The 16,485-nt window shown below is 43.0% G+C and overlaps 1 protein-coding gene across 1 annotated transcript in view; it reads left to right on the top strand.

Moving 5' to 3' along the window:
- Positions 1-16,485, top strand: part of LOC130303493 (NLR family CARD domain-containing protein 3-like) — a 103,347-nt gene that overhangs the window by 56,137 nt on the left and 30,725 nt on the right. Inside the window, exon 5 of the mRNA XM_056551798.1 lies at positions 15,810-15,893. Coding sequence (XP_056407773.1) covers positions 15,810-15,893 — 84 coding nt within the window. The remainder of the gene's footprint in view (positions 1-15,809; positions 15,894-16,485) is intronic.

Below are 16,485 nucleotides of genomic sequence, written 5' to 3' on the forward strand. Positions count from 1 at the left end.
ACCCGGAGCGCTCGGCGTAACAGTTATCATCCTTTTCTCTCCATTTATCTATCCATTTTTCACTCTTCACAATCCTTTGAGGACTGGTTTACTATTTTTTAGGTATTTGAAGCTGTTGGTGTCTACACAGTGTCACGAACCTCCTGATGCTGGCAGTTGTGCATAAGCCTGTAGTCCAGCCAACCCTTATCGATTCCCACAAAGAAAAGTATTTGCAGTGGCTCACAAATACATTAAGACTTTAAAACTGTTTTTTTCACTGATAAATGCCTCCCTACACTGGATGGTCCAGACGGATGGCTACTATACAGCCACTCTAACAAGACTGTGACATTAAAAGGGATGATTTGGGTGGAATATTGGCAAGTGAGATGGTAGGTCCCTTTAGGGTTTCTAAGGGAGTAAAAAAGATCTCTGAACAATATGTGGAGTTCCTAATAACATTTTCTGCCATGTAATTAAAAGAAGAATCACATCTTCCAAAATAAAATCATTTTCATGCAAGACAATGCATCATCTCATGCTGCAAAAGACACAATGGATCCATTGACTGCTATATGCATAAAAGAAACAAAAATCATGATTTGGCCAGTATAATCTCCTGACCTCAATCTTATTGGCAACCTGTGGAGCATTCTTGAAGTGTACCTGTGACAAACTTCTGACTCACAGTTTTGATCAAACAGGGTCTGAGTGTTTGAACCATGGCCACACTTTTCTCCCCGCCTGTTTTAACAATTGTTCAGGGTCTGAACACTCAGACCCCACCATTCAAAAAATGTAACATGTCTCTAGGAGGCAAAGGTACACTTTAAAAAGAAGATCTATGAGAGTGGCTGTCGGTATAGGTACCAGTATAACTTAGCTTTTATTTTACCAGAGCTCGTTAAGATATGAAACCTGAACTGTGATTGGTTGCTGTGGGCAAAGCCAGTTTTGGTTTTAGACAGAATTATCTGGGCCATAGTGTGTTAATCTAAGCATAGAACTGTAGAAGGGTCCAGTAAGAGAAATACCCATCCATCATTAGCTCTCTCTCAAAATATCCCTGATGATTATCATATATTTGAAGAAATTAAATTAAAGGTTGAGCCATGAACAATGTAAATGCTGTGGATTTTAAATACAAATCTGTAACATTTCAGTGCCAAAATTCACAGCAAAAAAAATCTGTACTGGAACGTCATGTGTCCGCTCCCGATCTATAACGCGGGGCCACGGCGTGGCCCCGCGTCATAGCGGGTCAGGCCTGGCCTCTAACAACGGCCGGGACCCGTGGCTAATAGCATGCGGCATTGATCGCTGTGCCGCGCGCTATTAACCCTTTAGACGCGGCGTTCAAAGTTGAACGCCGTGTCTAAAGTGAAACTGAAACCATGCCGGTTAGCTCAGTGGGCTGTTTGGGATAGCCGCGGCATCCCGAACAGCTTACTGGACAGCAGGAGGGTCCCTACCTGCCTCCTCGCTATCCGATCGCCAAATGACTGCTCAGTCCCTGAGGCATGAGCAGTCAAGCGGCAGAATCATCGATCACTGGTTTCTTATGAGAAACCAGTGATCAATGTGAAAGATCAGTGTGTGCAGTGTTATAGGTCCCTATGGGAGCTATAACACTGCAAAAAAAAGTGGAAAAAAAAAGTGAATGAAGATCATTTAACCCCTCCCCTATTAAAAGTTTGATTCACCCCCCTTTTCCCATATAAAAAACCAGTGTAAATAAAAATAAGCATATAGGGTATCGCCGCGTGCGGAAATGTCCGAATTATAAAAATATATTGTTAATTAAACCGCACGGTCAATGGCGTGCGCGGAAAAAAATTCAAAAGTCCAAAATAAGATCAATAAGTCCTATCAATGCAAAAATGGTACCGTTAAAAACTTCAGATCACGGCGCAAAAAATTAGCCCTCATACCGCCCCATACACGGAAAAATAAAAAAAGTTATAGGGGTCAGAAAGGACAATTTTAAACATATTAATTTTCCTGCATGAAGTTATGATTTTTTCCTGAGTACGACAAAATCAAACCTATATAAGTAGGGTATCATTTTAACCGTATGGACCTAGAGAATAAATATCAGGTGTCATTTTTACCGAAAAATTTACTACGTAGAAACGGAAGCCCCCAAAACTTACAAAACGGCTTTTTATTTTCAATTTTGTCTCACAATGATTTTTTTTTTCTGTTTCACCGTAGATTTTTGGGAACAATGACTGACGTCATTACAAAGTAGAATTGGTGGCGCAAAAAATAAGCCATCATATGGATTTAGGTGCAAAATTGAAAGAGTCATGATTTTTTAAAGGCAAGGAGCAAAAAAACAAAAATGGAAAAAACCCTGGTCCTTAAGGGGTTAAAGATGTATATTAGAAAAACTATTGTTTTGACAAGATGAACAACATCTCAAAAGTTTTTATATCTGACAGTGCCCTTTTATTGCCAGACATCAGACAAGTAGTAACTCTGAATGGACTTTCTGCTACACTGAACATTGGCAAAAGTTCTGTATGTGATAAATAAACAATCCTTTTTTGACAGGTGCTTCACTGGATCCTTAGCCTGCTCTCAGTATCCTCTTTTCCCAGTAAAGTACTCCATGAATAGGGTATCATTAACTGAAATACCTGCTGGTTCTGTGCAAGCAGAACAACATCTTTAAAACTCATCCCCATGACCCTCCACAGGTTCAAACACTGTTAGTTTATATAGAACATTCTGATGCTTTTTCATCTAAAAAAAAAAAAAAATTGACAAGATGTCCAGACAGCAATGACATTATTAATGCTGAATTGGAAGTGTCCCGTTTTATGTTCTAGAATAAATCATAGAGACAAGCAAACACAAAGAATTATCTGTTTATAAAATCTGGTATGTGACAGGGGACACATAAAAATAGAACCTTTGCACAATATATGTGCCTAAAATAAATTAGCTATTTAGTGTATCATGTTTAATCATCTGATCACATGACCCACAGATGCAGTTAGAGGGGTTGTCCGATGATTCAATATTTTTCAGTTGAAATCATTTTCTTTATTCTCTCCTAGAACATTGAACTTACAGTATAAGTCTAGTGCTGGTTAAAAAAAATAAAAGAAAAAGAAAAGTGATTTCTGGTGAAATATGAGAATTAGGGATGAGCAAATTTTTGAAAAATTAGATTCAGCCGTTTCACAAATTTTACGAAAAAAATTGGTTCGGTACGAATTTATTTGCGGCAAATCTGTATTAAAAATGGCTATTTCTGGCCTACAGAGAGCCTCAATAGGGGTGTAGAACACTTTGCCTTGCTGGAACACTCATAGTGTGTGTGCTGGGTTAGTGAAATAATACTGTTATTCAGTATGACATGCATATTAGAGGCGTCGCTATTAGAATCACTGTCGCAGAGCGGCACAATGACAGAGTCTGGAGGTGGCGGCAGCATGACTAGACCATATAGTACCTGAATGACACAGCATGGAGCTGGCAGCAGCATGAGGAGACCATATAGTGGCTGAATGACACAGCGTGGAGGCGGCGACAGCATGAGGACACCATAAAGTGGCTGAATGAATCATTGAAACAGTTCAGACATGAGCTCCAAGTGCATGGAGCACTGTGTAACAAAGCCTCTGCATGACTTGGAATCCCCATCATACTTGGGAGGTAAAGGCAGGCGTAGCTGGGAGCCAGAAGACACTGTAGGAGCTGGAGGTGGGAGTGGGCCAGATTGTGGTACGTACTGCTGTTGCATGGTCACAAGCTGTTGCATTGTGGCTGAAAGTTGAGAAAATTGCTGCGCCTGTCGGGCCAACTGCTGTGACTGATGTACCACAACGGAGGAAATATCCGCGACTTCAGGCAGGGGTATCTCATCAGGATCCATGGCCGTATCTTACTGTAACAGTCACGTTTCAGAAGACAGGAACACCGGGGGATGTGGATCCGCTGGACCTGTGTGGCAGATGACTCGGACTGTACAAGGGAGCCGGATGGACTTGCTGCGGCAGGCGGCACCCAGGTCGCTACCCCTGGCACGGCTCAACCACACAGGCAGCTGAGGAGATGCGAGGCACAGGAGGGATAAGGCAGCTCGTAGTCTGGATAGCAGAAGGTCAGTGCAGGCGGCACAGTAGCGTAGTCAAGACGTAGCAGGAGTTCAGTAGGCAGGCGGCAGAGGAGCAAGGTCAAAGTCACAAAGCAAGGGATCAGATACACGGCAAGGCAATACTGAGGAACGCTTTCTCTAAGGCACAAGGCAACAAAGATCCGGCAGGGGAGTGAGGAGGGTGGAGGAATTTATAAATGAGCCACAGGTTAATTACACTAATGAGCGGTATGGCCCTTTAAATCTTTAAGCTCCGGCACGCGCGCGCCCTAGGGGACAGGGACATGCACACCGGAGCAGAGAGGCAGAGGAGGAGGCAGGAGAAACACCCCGAGAGTGACGGACTGGGGCTCCCATGCGGGAGCTTCCTGCGATGTGATTCCTAGCCCCGCCGGCAGCAGCAGGTAACGGGACCATGCGCTCACAGCCAGCGTGTGCGGCCGGATCGCATAACGTAACAATTAGACTCCTAGTTTGGACAGTTCTGGGTTGCCCTGGACGGCCGGGAAGGTGTCGGTCCACCAGACTTGTCTCTTCCTTCGAGTGGGGTCCAGGGAACAGAATCCCACTTCTGACACCAACTGTCAAGGATGGGTGCGGATGAGACCTTAAAATTTGCATGACTGCTGCTGTATACTGCTGAGTGTCGACACAAGAAATATGCACCAGACAAAAAAGTTGGTATAAAACTCTTTCTCAGCAAGAAACCCAGGAACTGTTCCCAAGACTTCTCAGAGAATTCTGTTTATTACACAGAAGTACTTTGGTTTTTATATTTGACAAAAAGGGGAGGTTAGTTATCATGTCAAAATCATCATGTTATATTTTGATTGGTTATTTGAGTTTTGTCTCCGTGTATATATTAGCATATTTAAACATCCACTTCTCTCTCTTGGCCAAAGTTCACTTACGCTGCCCTCTCACTCTCACACTGGAAAATTCCAGATTTCTCTGCCCTTCTATAAAGACTATGGGGGAGATTTATCAAATGATTTAGACTGGTTTTCCTTGTCTAAATTTGTCGCACAGAAAATCGCAGTCTAAATATGTGCGAATTTTCTGCGACTTTTGCTCTAGAGGATTTTTAGAACATGATGCATGCAAGTCTGTTTTAGACTGAAATGCATTGAAAAATGCATTGGTGCTGAATTTATCAAAAGCGACTTTTCAGCGACAAGTCGCATAGGCTGAAGGTACGCCGAAATGTCAGACCGTGTTGGAGCAGGTTTAAATATAGACTAAAGCATAGATCATGCAGTCTGTGCCCAGAATTTATCAAGAGCTGTGCGCCATTTGATAAATTAGGTGCACAATAGACCAGACTAACCCTCTGTAGTTTGGTCTATATTGATGCGGGACATAGACAACTTTGATAAATATCCCCCTATATCTTCCTCAAATATTTTGTCTTTTGACTTCTCATCTTGGTCCTTCTGGCGTCATCCCAAGGTCTCCATCTTAGTCACGAGCAGATAGCAAGCTGATTCATAGGTTATAGGGTAACAAATATCTTCTTTGCAGCATTAGCAATGGTATATAAGTATTAAACCCTTAAGGACGCAGGGCGTATTCATACGCCCCCATTTCCGAGTCCTTAACCCCTTAAGGACCAGGCCATTTTACACCTTAGGACCAGAGCGTTTTTTGAACATCTGACCACTGTAACTTTAAACATTAATAACTCTGGAATGCTTTTAGTTATCATTCTGATTCCGAGATTGTTTTTTCATGACATATTCTACTTTAACATGTTGGAAAATTTTTGTGGTAACTTGCATCCTTTTTTGGTGAAAAATCCCAAAATTTTATGAAAAAATTGAAAATTTAGCATTTTTCTAACTTTGAAGCTCTCTGCTTGTAAGGAAAATGGATATTCCAAATAAATTATTTTTTACTCACATATACAATATGTCTACTTTATGTTTGCATCATAAAATTGAGAAGTTTTTACTTTTGGAAGACACCAGAGGGCTTAAAAGTTCAGCAGCAATTTTCCAATTTTTCACAAAATTTTCAAACTCACTATTTTTCAGGGACTTGTTCAGGTTTGAAGTGGATTTGAAGGGTCTTCATATTAGAAATACCCCATAAAAGACCCCATTATAAAAGCTGCACCCCCCAAAGTATTTAAAATGACATTCAGTCAGCTTTTTAACCCTTTAGATGTTTCACAGGAATAGCAGCAAAGTGAAGGAGAAAATTCACAATCTTCATTTTTTACACTTGCATGTTCTTGTAGACCCAATTTTTGAATTTTTACAAGGGGTAAAAGGAGAAAATTTATACTAATTTCTCTCGAGTAAGGACATACCTCATATGTCTATGTAAATTGTTCGGCGGGCGCAGTAGAGGGCTCAGAAGCTAAGGAGTGACAAGGGGATTTTGGAGAGTACGTTTTTCTGAAATGGTTTTTGGGGGGCATGTTGCATTTAGGAAGCCCCTATGGTGCCAGAACAGCAAAAAAAAAACATGTCATACTATTTTGGAAACTAGACCCCTTGAGGAACGTAACAAGGAATTAAGTGAGCCTTAATACCCCACAGGTGTTTCACGACTTTTGCATATGTAAAAAAACAAAAAATTAAAATTCACCAAAATGTGTGTTTCCCCCCAAATTTCACATTTTTGCAAGGGTTAATAGCAGAAAATACCCCCCAAAATTTGTAACCCACTTTCTTCTAAGTATGGAAATACCCCATGTGTGGACGTCAAGTGCCCTGCGGTCGAACTACAATGCTCAGAAGAGGAGGAGTGCCATTGAGCTTTTGAAGAATGAATTTGTTTGGAATGGTAGTCAGGGGCCATGTGCGTTTACAAAGCCCCCCGTGATGCCAGAACAGTGGACCCCCACATGTGACCCCATTTTGGAAACTACACCCCTCACAGAATTTAATAAGGGATGCAGTGAGTATTTACACCCCACTGGCATTTGACAGATCTTTGGAACAGTGGGCTGAGCAAATGAAAAATTAAATTTTTCATTTTCACGGACCACTGTTCCAAAAATCTGTCAGACACCTGTGGGGCGTAAATGCTCACTGCACCCCTTATTACATTACGTCCATTGTTCTGGCACTATGGGGGCTTTGTAAACACACGTGGCCTTCAATTCCGGACACATTTTCTCTTTAAAATCCCAATGGCGCTCCTTCTCTTCTGAGCATTGTAGTTCGCCCGCCGAGCACTTTACATCCACATTTGGGGTATTTTCTTACTCAGAAGAAATGGGGTTACAAATTTTGGGGGGCTTTTTTCCTATTTTCCCTTGTGAAAATGAAAAATTTAGGGTAACACCAGCATTTTAGTGAAAATTTTTTCTTTTTTTCATTTTCCCATCCAAATTTTACGAAAATTTGTCAAACACCTGTGGGGTGTTAATGCTCACTATACCCCTTGTTACATTCCGTGAGGGGTGTAGTTTCCAAAATGGGGTCACATGTCGGTATTTATTTTTTTGCGTTTATGTCAAAACCGCTGTGCAAATCACAAATTTAGGCTTCAAATGTACATGGTGCGCTCTCACTCCTGAGCCTTGTTGTACGTCCGCAGAGCATTTTACGCCCACATATGGGGTATTTCCATACTCAGGAGAAATTGCGTTAGAAATTTTGAAAATAAAAAGTAAAGGGCAACACCAGCATGTTAGTGTAAAAAAAAAATTTTTTTTTACACTAACAGGCTGGTGTAGACCCCAACTTTTCCTTTTCATAAGGGGTAAAAGGAGAAAAAGCCCCCCAAAATTTGTAGTGTAATTTCTCCCGAGTACGGAGATACCCCATATGTGGCCCTAAACTGTTTCCTTGAAATACGACAGGGCTCCGAAGTGAGAGAGCGCCGTGCGCATTTGAGGATTAAATTAGGGATAGCATAGGGGTAGACATAGGGGTATTCTACACCAGTGATTCCCAAACAGGGTGCCTCCAGCTGTTGCTAAACTCCCAGCATGCCTGGACAGTCAGTGGCTGTCCAGAAATGCTGGGAGTTGTTGTTTTGAAATAGCTGGAGGCTCTGTTTTGGAAACACTGCTGTAAAATACGCTTTTCATTTTTATTGGGGGGGGACAGTGTAAGGGGGTGTATATGTAGTGTTTTACCCTTTATTTTGTGTTAGTGTAGATAGTGTTTTTAGGGTACATTCACACTGGCGGAGGTTTACAGTGAGTTCCCTGCTAGGAGTTTGCGCTGCGGCGAAAAATTTGCCGCAGCTCATACTTGAAGCAGAAAACTTACTGTAAGCCTGCCCGTGTGAATGTACCCTGTAAACCTCCAGCTGCAAACCTCTAGCTGTTTCAAAACTACAACTCCCAGCATGTACTGACAGACCGAGCATGCTGGGAGTTGTACTTTTGCAACAGCTGGAGGCACACTGGTTGGAAAACCTTCAGTTAGGTTCTGTTATCTAACTCAATATTTTCCAACCAGTGTGCCTTCAGCTGTTGCAAAACTGCAACTCCCAGCATGTACTGATCACCGAAGGGCATGCTGGGAGATGTAGTTATGCAACAGCTGGAGGGATCGCAACTACAACTCCCAGCATGCTGGGATTTGCAGTTTTGCAACAGCTGGAGAGCTACAGTATAGAGACCACTGCAAACTGTGGCCCTCCAGATGCTGCAAAACTACAAATCTCAGCATGCCCGGACAGCAAACAGTTCTGTGGGCATGCTAGGAGTTGTAGTTTTGCAAGATCTGGAGGGGTATAGTTCAAAGACTACCATATAGTGGTCTCAAAATGTAGCCCTCCAGCTGTTGCAAAACTACAACTCCCAGCATGCCCAAACAGTTGTCTGGGCATGCTGGGAGTTGTAGTTTTGCAACATCTGGAGGGCTACAGTATAGAGACCACTATATAGTGGTCTCGGACTGCAGCCCTCTAGATGTTGCTAGGCAACTTACCGACTTCCGTCGGATCCAGGGAGCTTGCTGCAGTACATCGCCGTCCGCCGATCTCCGACGCTGATCGTCGCCCGCAGCCTCCGCAGATCGGTAAGTGGACTCCGGCGCCGGTCCCTGTCGTTTCCCCATTCTGCCTCGCCTATTGTGGGTGGGCAGAACGAGGAAAATGAAAGTTAACCCCCCCGCCCCCGATCTGCTATTGGTGGTCATGTCTAGACCACCAATAGGAGGGGTGGCACGCCTGCCACCTCACTCCTATCTCTTCAGGGGGGTTGTGGGTGTCATGGACACCCGCGATCCCCCTTCTATTCCGGGTCACCGGGTCACCATAGACCCGTAATGACCCGGAATCAGCGCAAATCGCAAGTGTGAATTCACTTGCGATTTGCACCGATCGCCGACATGGGGGGGTCTGATGACCCCCCTGGGCATTTGCGCGGGGTGCCTGCTGATAGATATCAGCAGTCACCCCGGTCCGGTCCGCGCCCGGCGGGGACTGAAATTCCCACGGGCGTACAGGTACGCTCTTGGTCCTTAAGTACCAAGGAGCAAAGGCGTACCTGTACGCCCTTGGTCCTTAAGGGGTTAAGGACTCAGGGCATATGGGTACGCCCTGCATTCTTTCGGCCCCTGCTGCTCGCCGGGCAGGGACTGGACCGGAAAGCCTGCTGATATCATTCAGGAGGCATCCCGGCATATCGCCCAGGGGGGTACTGAGGTCCCCCCATATCGGCAATCGCTGGTCAATTCAGACCAGCGATTTGCGGCAATTCCGGGTCAATCGGGTCTCTGGTGACTCGGTGACCCGGAAAAAAAGGGTGAATGGGGCCCCATTCACCCTTACCCAGCAGAAGTGAGGTGGCACAGGTGCCGCCTCACGATCACGTGACTGATCGGTCGGAACGACCGACCAATCACGACCCTGCTGATTGATCGGGACAGCGATGATGGTGGCGATCGGGGCCTGTGGGGGTCTCCTACCTTGCCCTGGTCCGGAGGGGGTCCCCTCAAAATCGGTGGCGGCGACAGGAGCAGCAGGATCGGTGGCAGCAGCGGCGGCGTTCCTGGTGGTAGGATACAGCAGGAGGTGAGGCCTGTTCACCTCCTGCTGTTGCTTAGCAACATCTCTCGGCATGCAAAGCCAAAGGGCATGCTGGTAGTTGTAGTTTTGCAACAGCTGGAGTTCCAACTACAACTCCCAGCATGCCCTTTAGTAGTCTGTGCATGCTGGGGGTTGTAGTTATGCAACAGCTGGAGGCACATTTTTTCTATGAAAAAGTGTGCATCCAGCTGTTGCATAACTATAACTCCCAGCATGCACAGACTACCAAAGGGCATGCTGGGAGTTGTAGCAGTGTGCCTCCAGCTGTTGCAAAACTATAAGTCTCAGCATGCCGTTCGACTGTCAATGCATGCTGATTGTTGCAGTTTTGCAACAGCTGGAGACACAATGGTTGTGAAACCGAGTTTGTTACCTAACTCAGTGTTTTGCAACCAGTGTGCCTTCAGCTGTTGCAAAAATATAACTCCCAGTATGCACTGAGAGACTGAACATGCTGGGAGTTGTAGTTTTGCAACAGCTGGAGGCACACTGGTTGCAAAACACTGAGTTAAGTAACAAACTCTCAGTGTTTCGCAACCAATGTGCCTCCAGCTGTTGCATACCTACAACTTCCAGTATGTATGGTCTGTCAGTGCATGCTGGGAGTTGTAGTTTTGCAACAGTTGGAGGTTTGCCCCCCCCCCCTTGTGAATGTACAGGGTACATTCACACGGGCAGGTTTACAGCCAGTTCTGCTGCAAGTTTGAGATGCGGAAAATTTTCAGCCGCAGCTTAAAACTCCCAGCGAGAAACTCACTGTAAACCACCGCCCCTGTGTGAATGTACCCTAAAACAACTACACTACACCTTCACAAAATAAAAAGTAAAACACTACATACCCCAACACAGTCCCCCCTTCCCCCCAATAAAAAAATAAAAATAAAAAGTCTTGTACGGCACTGTTTCCAAAAAGGAGCCTCCAGCTGTTGAAAAACAACTCACAGTATTGCCGGACAGCCACTGACTGTCAAGGCATGCTGGGAGTTTTGCAACAGCTGGAGACACCCTGTTTGGGAAACACTGCCGTAGGGTATTTTTGTGGCGGATTCAAATCCCCAATTTAGGCCTCAAATGCGCATGGTGCATTTTAGGGCCATATATGGGGTATCTCCGTACTCGGGAGAAATTGTATTACAAATTTTGGAGGGCTTTTTCTCCTTTTACCCCTTATGAAAAGGTAAAGTTGGGGTCTACACCAGCATGTTAGTGTAAAAAAAACCTACAATGCTCAGAAGAGAAGGAGCCCCATTAGGCTTTTGACAAGAGAAGGTGTCTGAAAGTGAAGGCCATGTGTGTTTACAAAGCCCCCATAGTGCCAGAACAGTGGACCCCCCCCCACCACATGTGACCCCATTTTGGAAACTACACCCCCCACGTAATGTAATAATGGGTACAGTGAGCATTTACGCCCCACAGGTTTCTGACAGATTTTTGGAACAGTGGTCCGTGAAAATGAAAAATTTTATTTTTAATTTGCACAGCCCACTGTTTCAAAGATCTGTCAAACACCAGTGGGGTGTAAATGGGGTCACATCTGGGGGTCCACTGTTCTGGCACCACGGGGGGCTTTGTAAACACACATGGCCTCCTACTTCTACTCCAACCAAATTCTCTCACCAAAAGCTCAAGGGTGCTCCTTCTCTTCTGAGCAATGTAGTTTGCCCGCAGAGCACTTTACATCCACATGTGGGGTATTTCCATACTCAGAAGAAATGGAGTCAACTGGTGCCAGAAAGTTAAACATATTTGTAAATGACTTCTATTAAAAAATCCTAATCCTTCCAGTACTTATTAGCTGCTGAATACTACAGAGGAAATAATTTTCTTTTTGGAACGCAGAGCTTTCTGCTGACATCATGACACAGTGTTCTCTGCTGACATCTCTGTCCATTTTAAGAACTGTCCAGAGTATGAGAAAATCCCCATAGCAAACATATGCTGCTCTGGACAGTTCCTAAAATGGACAGAGATGTCAGCAGAGAGCACTGTGGTCAAGATGTCAGCAGACAGCTCTGTGTTCCAAAAAGAAAACCATTTCCTCTGTTGGATTCAGCAGCTAATAAGTATTGAAAGGATTAAGATTTTTTAATAGAAGTAATTTACAAATCTGTTTAACTTTCTGGCACCAGTTGATTTAAAAAAAAAAGTTTTCCACAGGAGTACCCCTTTAAGGGGTTAAAATATATTGATCGGCAGTCAGAATCATTTAAATCAACTTGTCATTATAATATATTATATCATGGGATATCATCGAGGCAATGGCCAAGTCCACTTATGGTCTAAAAAATTAGCAAATAAAACTTTAAACAAAAATTAAAACTGTTTAAGTATAGCAACAGCTGCAGCTTATGCTTGAGGGACTATGTTAAAAGGTCAACGGATGGTGATGTGTTAACTATTAGTGCTTGCTACTGTCTAGTTAGCGTGTTCTCTCTGGCTATACTGTATTTGTTACTCCTGTATTCTCCATGTTAATGTTAAATGTGGTAAGCTGGGGATAATTGCGTGTTTGTGTACGGTGGGGTGATGTGACCATAAGAATGGTCAGGAGTGATAACTATCACACTACCAAGGATAAGCGGTTGCTGGTGTCAAGCGCCAGGTAAAGTGATCCCTCCAGTACTTATTAGCTGCTGAATACTACAGAGGTAATTATTTTCTTTTTGGAACACAGTGCTCTCTGCGGACATCACAAGCACTGTGCTCTCTGCTGACATCTCTGTCCATTTTAAGAACTGTCCACAGTAGTAGAAAATACCCATATCAAACATATGCTGCTCTGGACAGTTCCTAAAATGGACAGAGATGTCAGCAGAGAGCACTGTGCTCGTGATGTCAGCCGAGAGCTCTGTGTTCCAAAGAGAAAATAATTTCCTCTGTAGTATTCAGCAGCTAATAAGTACTGGAAGGATTAAGATTTTTTTTAAATAGAAGTAATTTACAAATCTGTTTAACTTTCTAGAACCAGTTGATTTAAACAAAAAAAGTTTTCCACCGGAGTGACCCTTTAAGCTTGACTTGACGTTAGAGCTAACAATCACTAACTCGGCACTTCACTTGTGGAATCCTGTGTTAGGGCTAACTGCCAAGGTAGACATGTATGGACCAGAGCTGCCAGAGGCTTTCACTCTCGTTATCCTCTTTTTTTTTGCTAATGGGGCCGTCGGCTCACTGGCTCTTCTCCTCACAGCAGACTTGTGTCTGAAGTTGACAGGACAGGCTTAATTGATGGATGGATGACCTGGTTATCAGGATCCTGTAAAAGGTGATGTTGCTCAGGAACAAAAATGGTTGCTGCAACTGGGTCTCTTAGGTCTATCCTCATATGGTGAAGTACAGGTCCCACAGCAACGGTCTGGACTTGACCTCCACTCACATTCCTTGTCTCACTTAACTGACAGACAGATTTAGGGGAGCAGGGCAAGAGCCCTGATTGGTCAAAGATTACCTCTTGATGAGACAATAAGACATATAAGTGCATTTAACAACAGATATGACATAGTAATAAATTATGAAACACAATACATATAAACCTGAGCAGTGGACCCAGAGCAGACACATTAAAGGGACATCCACCTGAAAGGATAGATGGACAAGTGTGTTCTGCACCAGGACACCAAAGAAAAATATTGGTTGCTATATGTGCAAATAAAACAAATGAATTCTCCAAAATGTTGCCATTAAGTCTATGTCTATGAAAAATCTAAAATGCTTTGGTCTCAGAAAATGGTGTATTCAGTTCAATTTGGAGCCAAACAAAGGAATTGAAAGGACCTTTTGCACAATGAACACCACCAGGTCTCGACACATCCCATTGATTTAAATTTAAATGGGGTCCATTGGGTGTCTGTTATTTTAGGGGAGTTATATATATATATATATATATATATATATATATATATATATACTAGCTGAGTACCAGATGTTGCCTGGTTTTTCCTAACTAATCCTTGTGGGGGAGGAAGGTAATATAATAGGAAGCTTTTGTCCTCATATCCTGTCCTCATATCCCAACCTCACATCTAGACCTTGGAATCTTAGGATCCAGATATGCTGCTCTGGACAGTTAGGATCCAGATTAATGGAATAAAAGAGTCCCTAACATAGAAGCCCTAGTGAAATAGAATTAGTGGAACCAGTAATGGACCAATCCAATTCCTATATATTGTGTTTTTAAACACCTTCGTTTGTATTATTCTTTGCATCTCATTTTGATCTTAACAAATAATAAATAAAAGTGAAGTTTTAAAAGGGTGACCCTAGTCAGGGGTCTTAGTCCCGGAGGGGTTGCTAACCCTGAAGGGAATTGGAATTTAAGACTTGAGGGAGGGACCAATGCACAAAAAGGGTAGAAAATAAAAGGTGTGTGGTTTGAATGGTGGGTGTGGCTCTATAAGATGGGGTGTGGCATGCGGGATGGGTGTGGCCAGACTGATGCACTCACCAGGAGATGCAGAGCTTGTGGTGTAAGGTACTGGAAGTCCTATATACATGCATGGAACTTAAGACAAAAACCCCATCCTTCCCGTAAGGGGGTAGGTTAGGGGTAATTTAACTATTATATATTTTTATTTGACAAAAAAGTAAGATGTGTACTAAGTTTCATCATAGCCATTTGGAAGTTATCCTGGAACATACATTTCCCAGAGACTTGCATGGGATGCAATGGGGGGTGGGTAAGGGTTAATTTATCTATTCTATATTTTCACATATAAGTAACATGTGTACCAAGTTTCATGGAAATATCTTTAGCCGTTTGGAATTGATGCTGGAACATACACACATACACGCACACACATTGAGTTTTACATATACAGTATATATATATATATATATATATATATATATGTGTGTGTGTGTATATATGTATATATATATATATATATATATATATATATATATATGAAATACTTAATACAACATAAGAAAAAATCAAACACCCTAAGAAATATTGTTGTGCACTGTGAGATTCCATGGTGCATGTGGACAGTCATGTGGGAATTAGTTCCCCAGCATCCACCTCATATTTACTTGCTTACCAATTCAAATAGGCATAGAATAAACAATGACATATCTAAGAATTGGTTCATACCACGTTTGTGGTGCATGTACTTTCATTTTGCACAACTCACAAGTGCAGTAAGTTCCCAGAGAGTAAGGGACCAGAACACTGGTGTGACTAGTTAAAAGTACCACCAATAAAAAACAGTAAATATATTCCATTAAAGAAAATTCCTATTTTCAGACTTTCTATTCTCTAGTCTTGTGTACTCATAATTAATTCTCTATTCATGAGTGAAACCTGTCTTCAGAGTAGCAGAAATGAAGATAAGCCCATAAAAGTCACTGGGGAGAGAGAGGAGGAGTGGGGAGTAGCTGAACTAATTTATAATGTCCTCCATGCTGCTGCTGCTTCTGTGTGTGAGAGATAGAGATATAGGAATTGTATTTCAGTGACATCAAAACAGTTAGTCTTCACCCTTTCTTGAACTCAGGTCAGGGAAAACAAAGTCACACAATCACAAGAAAATCTGTTTTTCCACCTGTATACACTTAATTGCTTATTCTGGAAAGTCATCTGACACAACAGTCCCAAACAGATTTAATAATCTGTACTTTCTGTCATTTTTGCAGTGTCCACCCTCTATAAAATAAAATGTATTCTTTCATCAGACCCAACATAGATTATAACATCTAACCATGCACTTTTTGTATTTTATAGCCTTGGCTGGACACAGCTAGAAGATGAAGAATTTCTAGAACTCTATAGATGTCTCCCACACAATCGCTCCCTGACGGGATTATGGTAAGAGAACATGGTCTTTATCAAACTGGCTTTGAAAGTTTATACCTATATAGGATGGTACGAATATATGAAAAAAAAGGAGGGCAGCGCCTCGTATAATTCCGTGGGCTAAATATCCCAAATGCCCAAAAAGAGTAATGCTTACCTTGGGTGATGCTTGGTTTCGTGCATTGAACCCCTGAGTAACAGGGTCATAGAAGAAATCCTCGGCTGCAGCCTGCAGGGGTAACCGGGCTCTTTTTGGGAGTCGGTGAAGGTCCAGACGAAGGTAGAAAGAAGAAAACACCTGCGGTGGGGCTGCCCAAGTGGATGTGCAAGAAGTTCGGACTCAGATGGATAGGTGAAATATGTATTTTATTCATACATGGATAAGTTGCACAACTGATCCATGTATGAATAAAATACATGTTTCACCCATCCATCTGAGTCCGAACTTCTTGCACATCCACTTGCGCAGCGCCACCGCAGGTCTTTTCTTCTTTCTACCTTCGTCTGGACCTTCACCGACTCCCAAAAAGAGCCCGGCTATCCCTGCAGGCTGCAGCCGAGGATTTCTTCTACGACCCTGTTACTCAGGGGTTCAATGCGCTGG

The sequence above is a fragment of the Hyla sarda genome, chromosome 1 (genome assembly GCF_029499605.1).
Source record: "Hyla sarda isolate aHylSar1 chromosome 1, aHylSar1.hap1, whole genome shotgun sequence".
NCBI lineage: Eukaryota > Metazoa > Chordata > Amphibia > Anura > Hylidae > Hyla > Hyla sarda.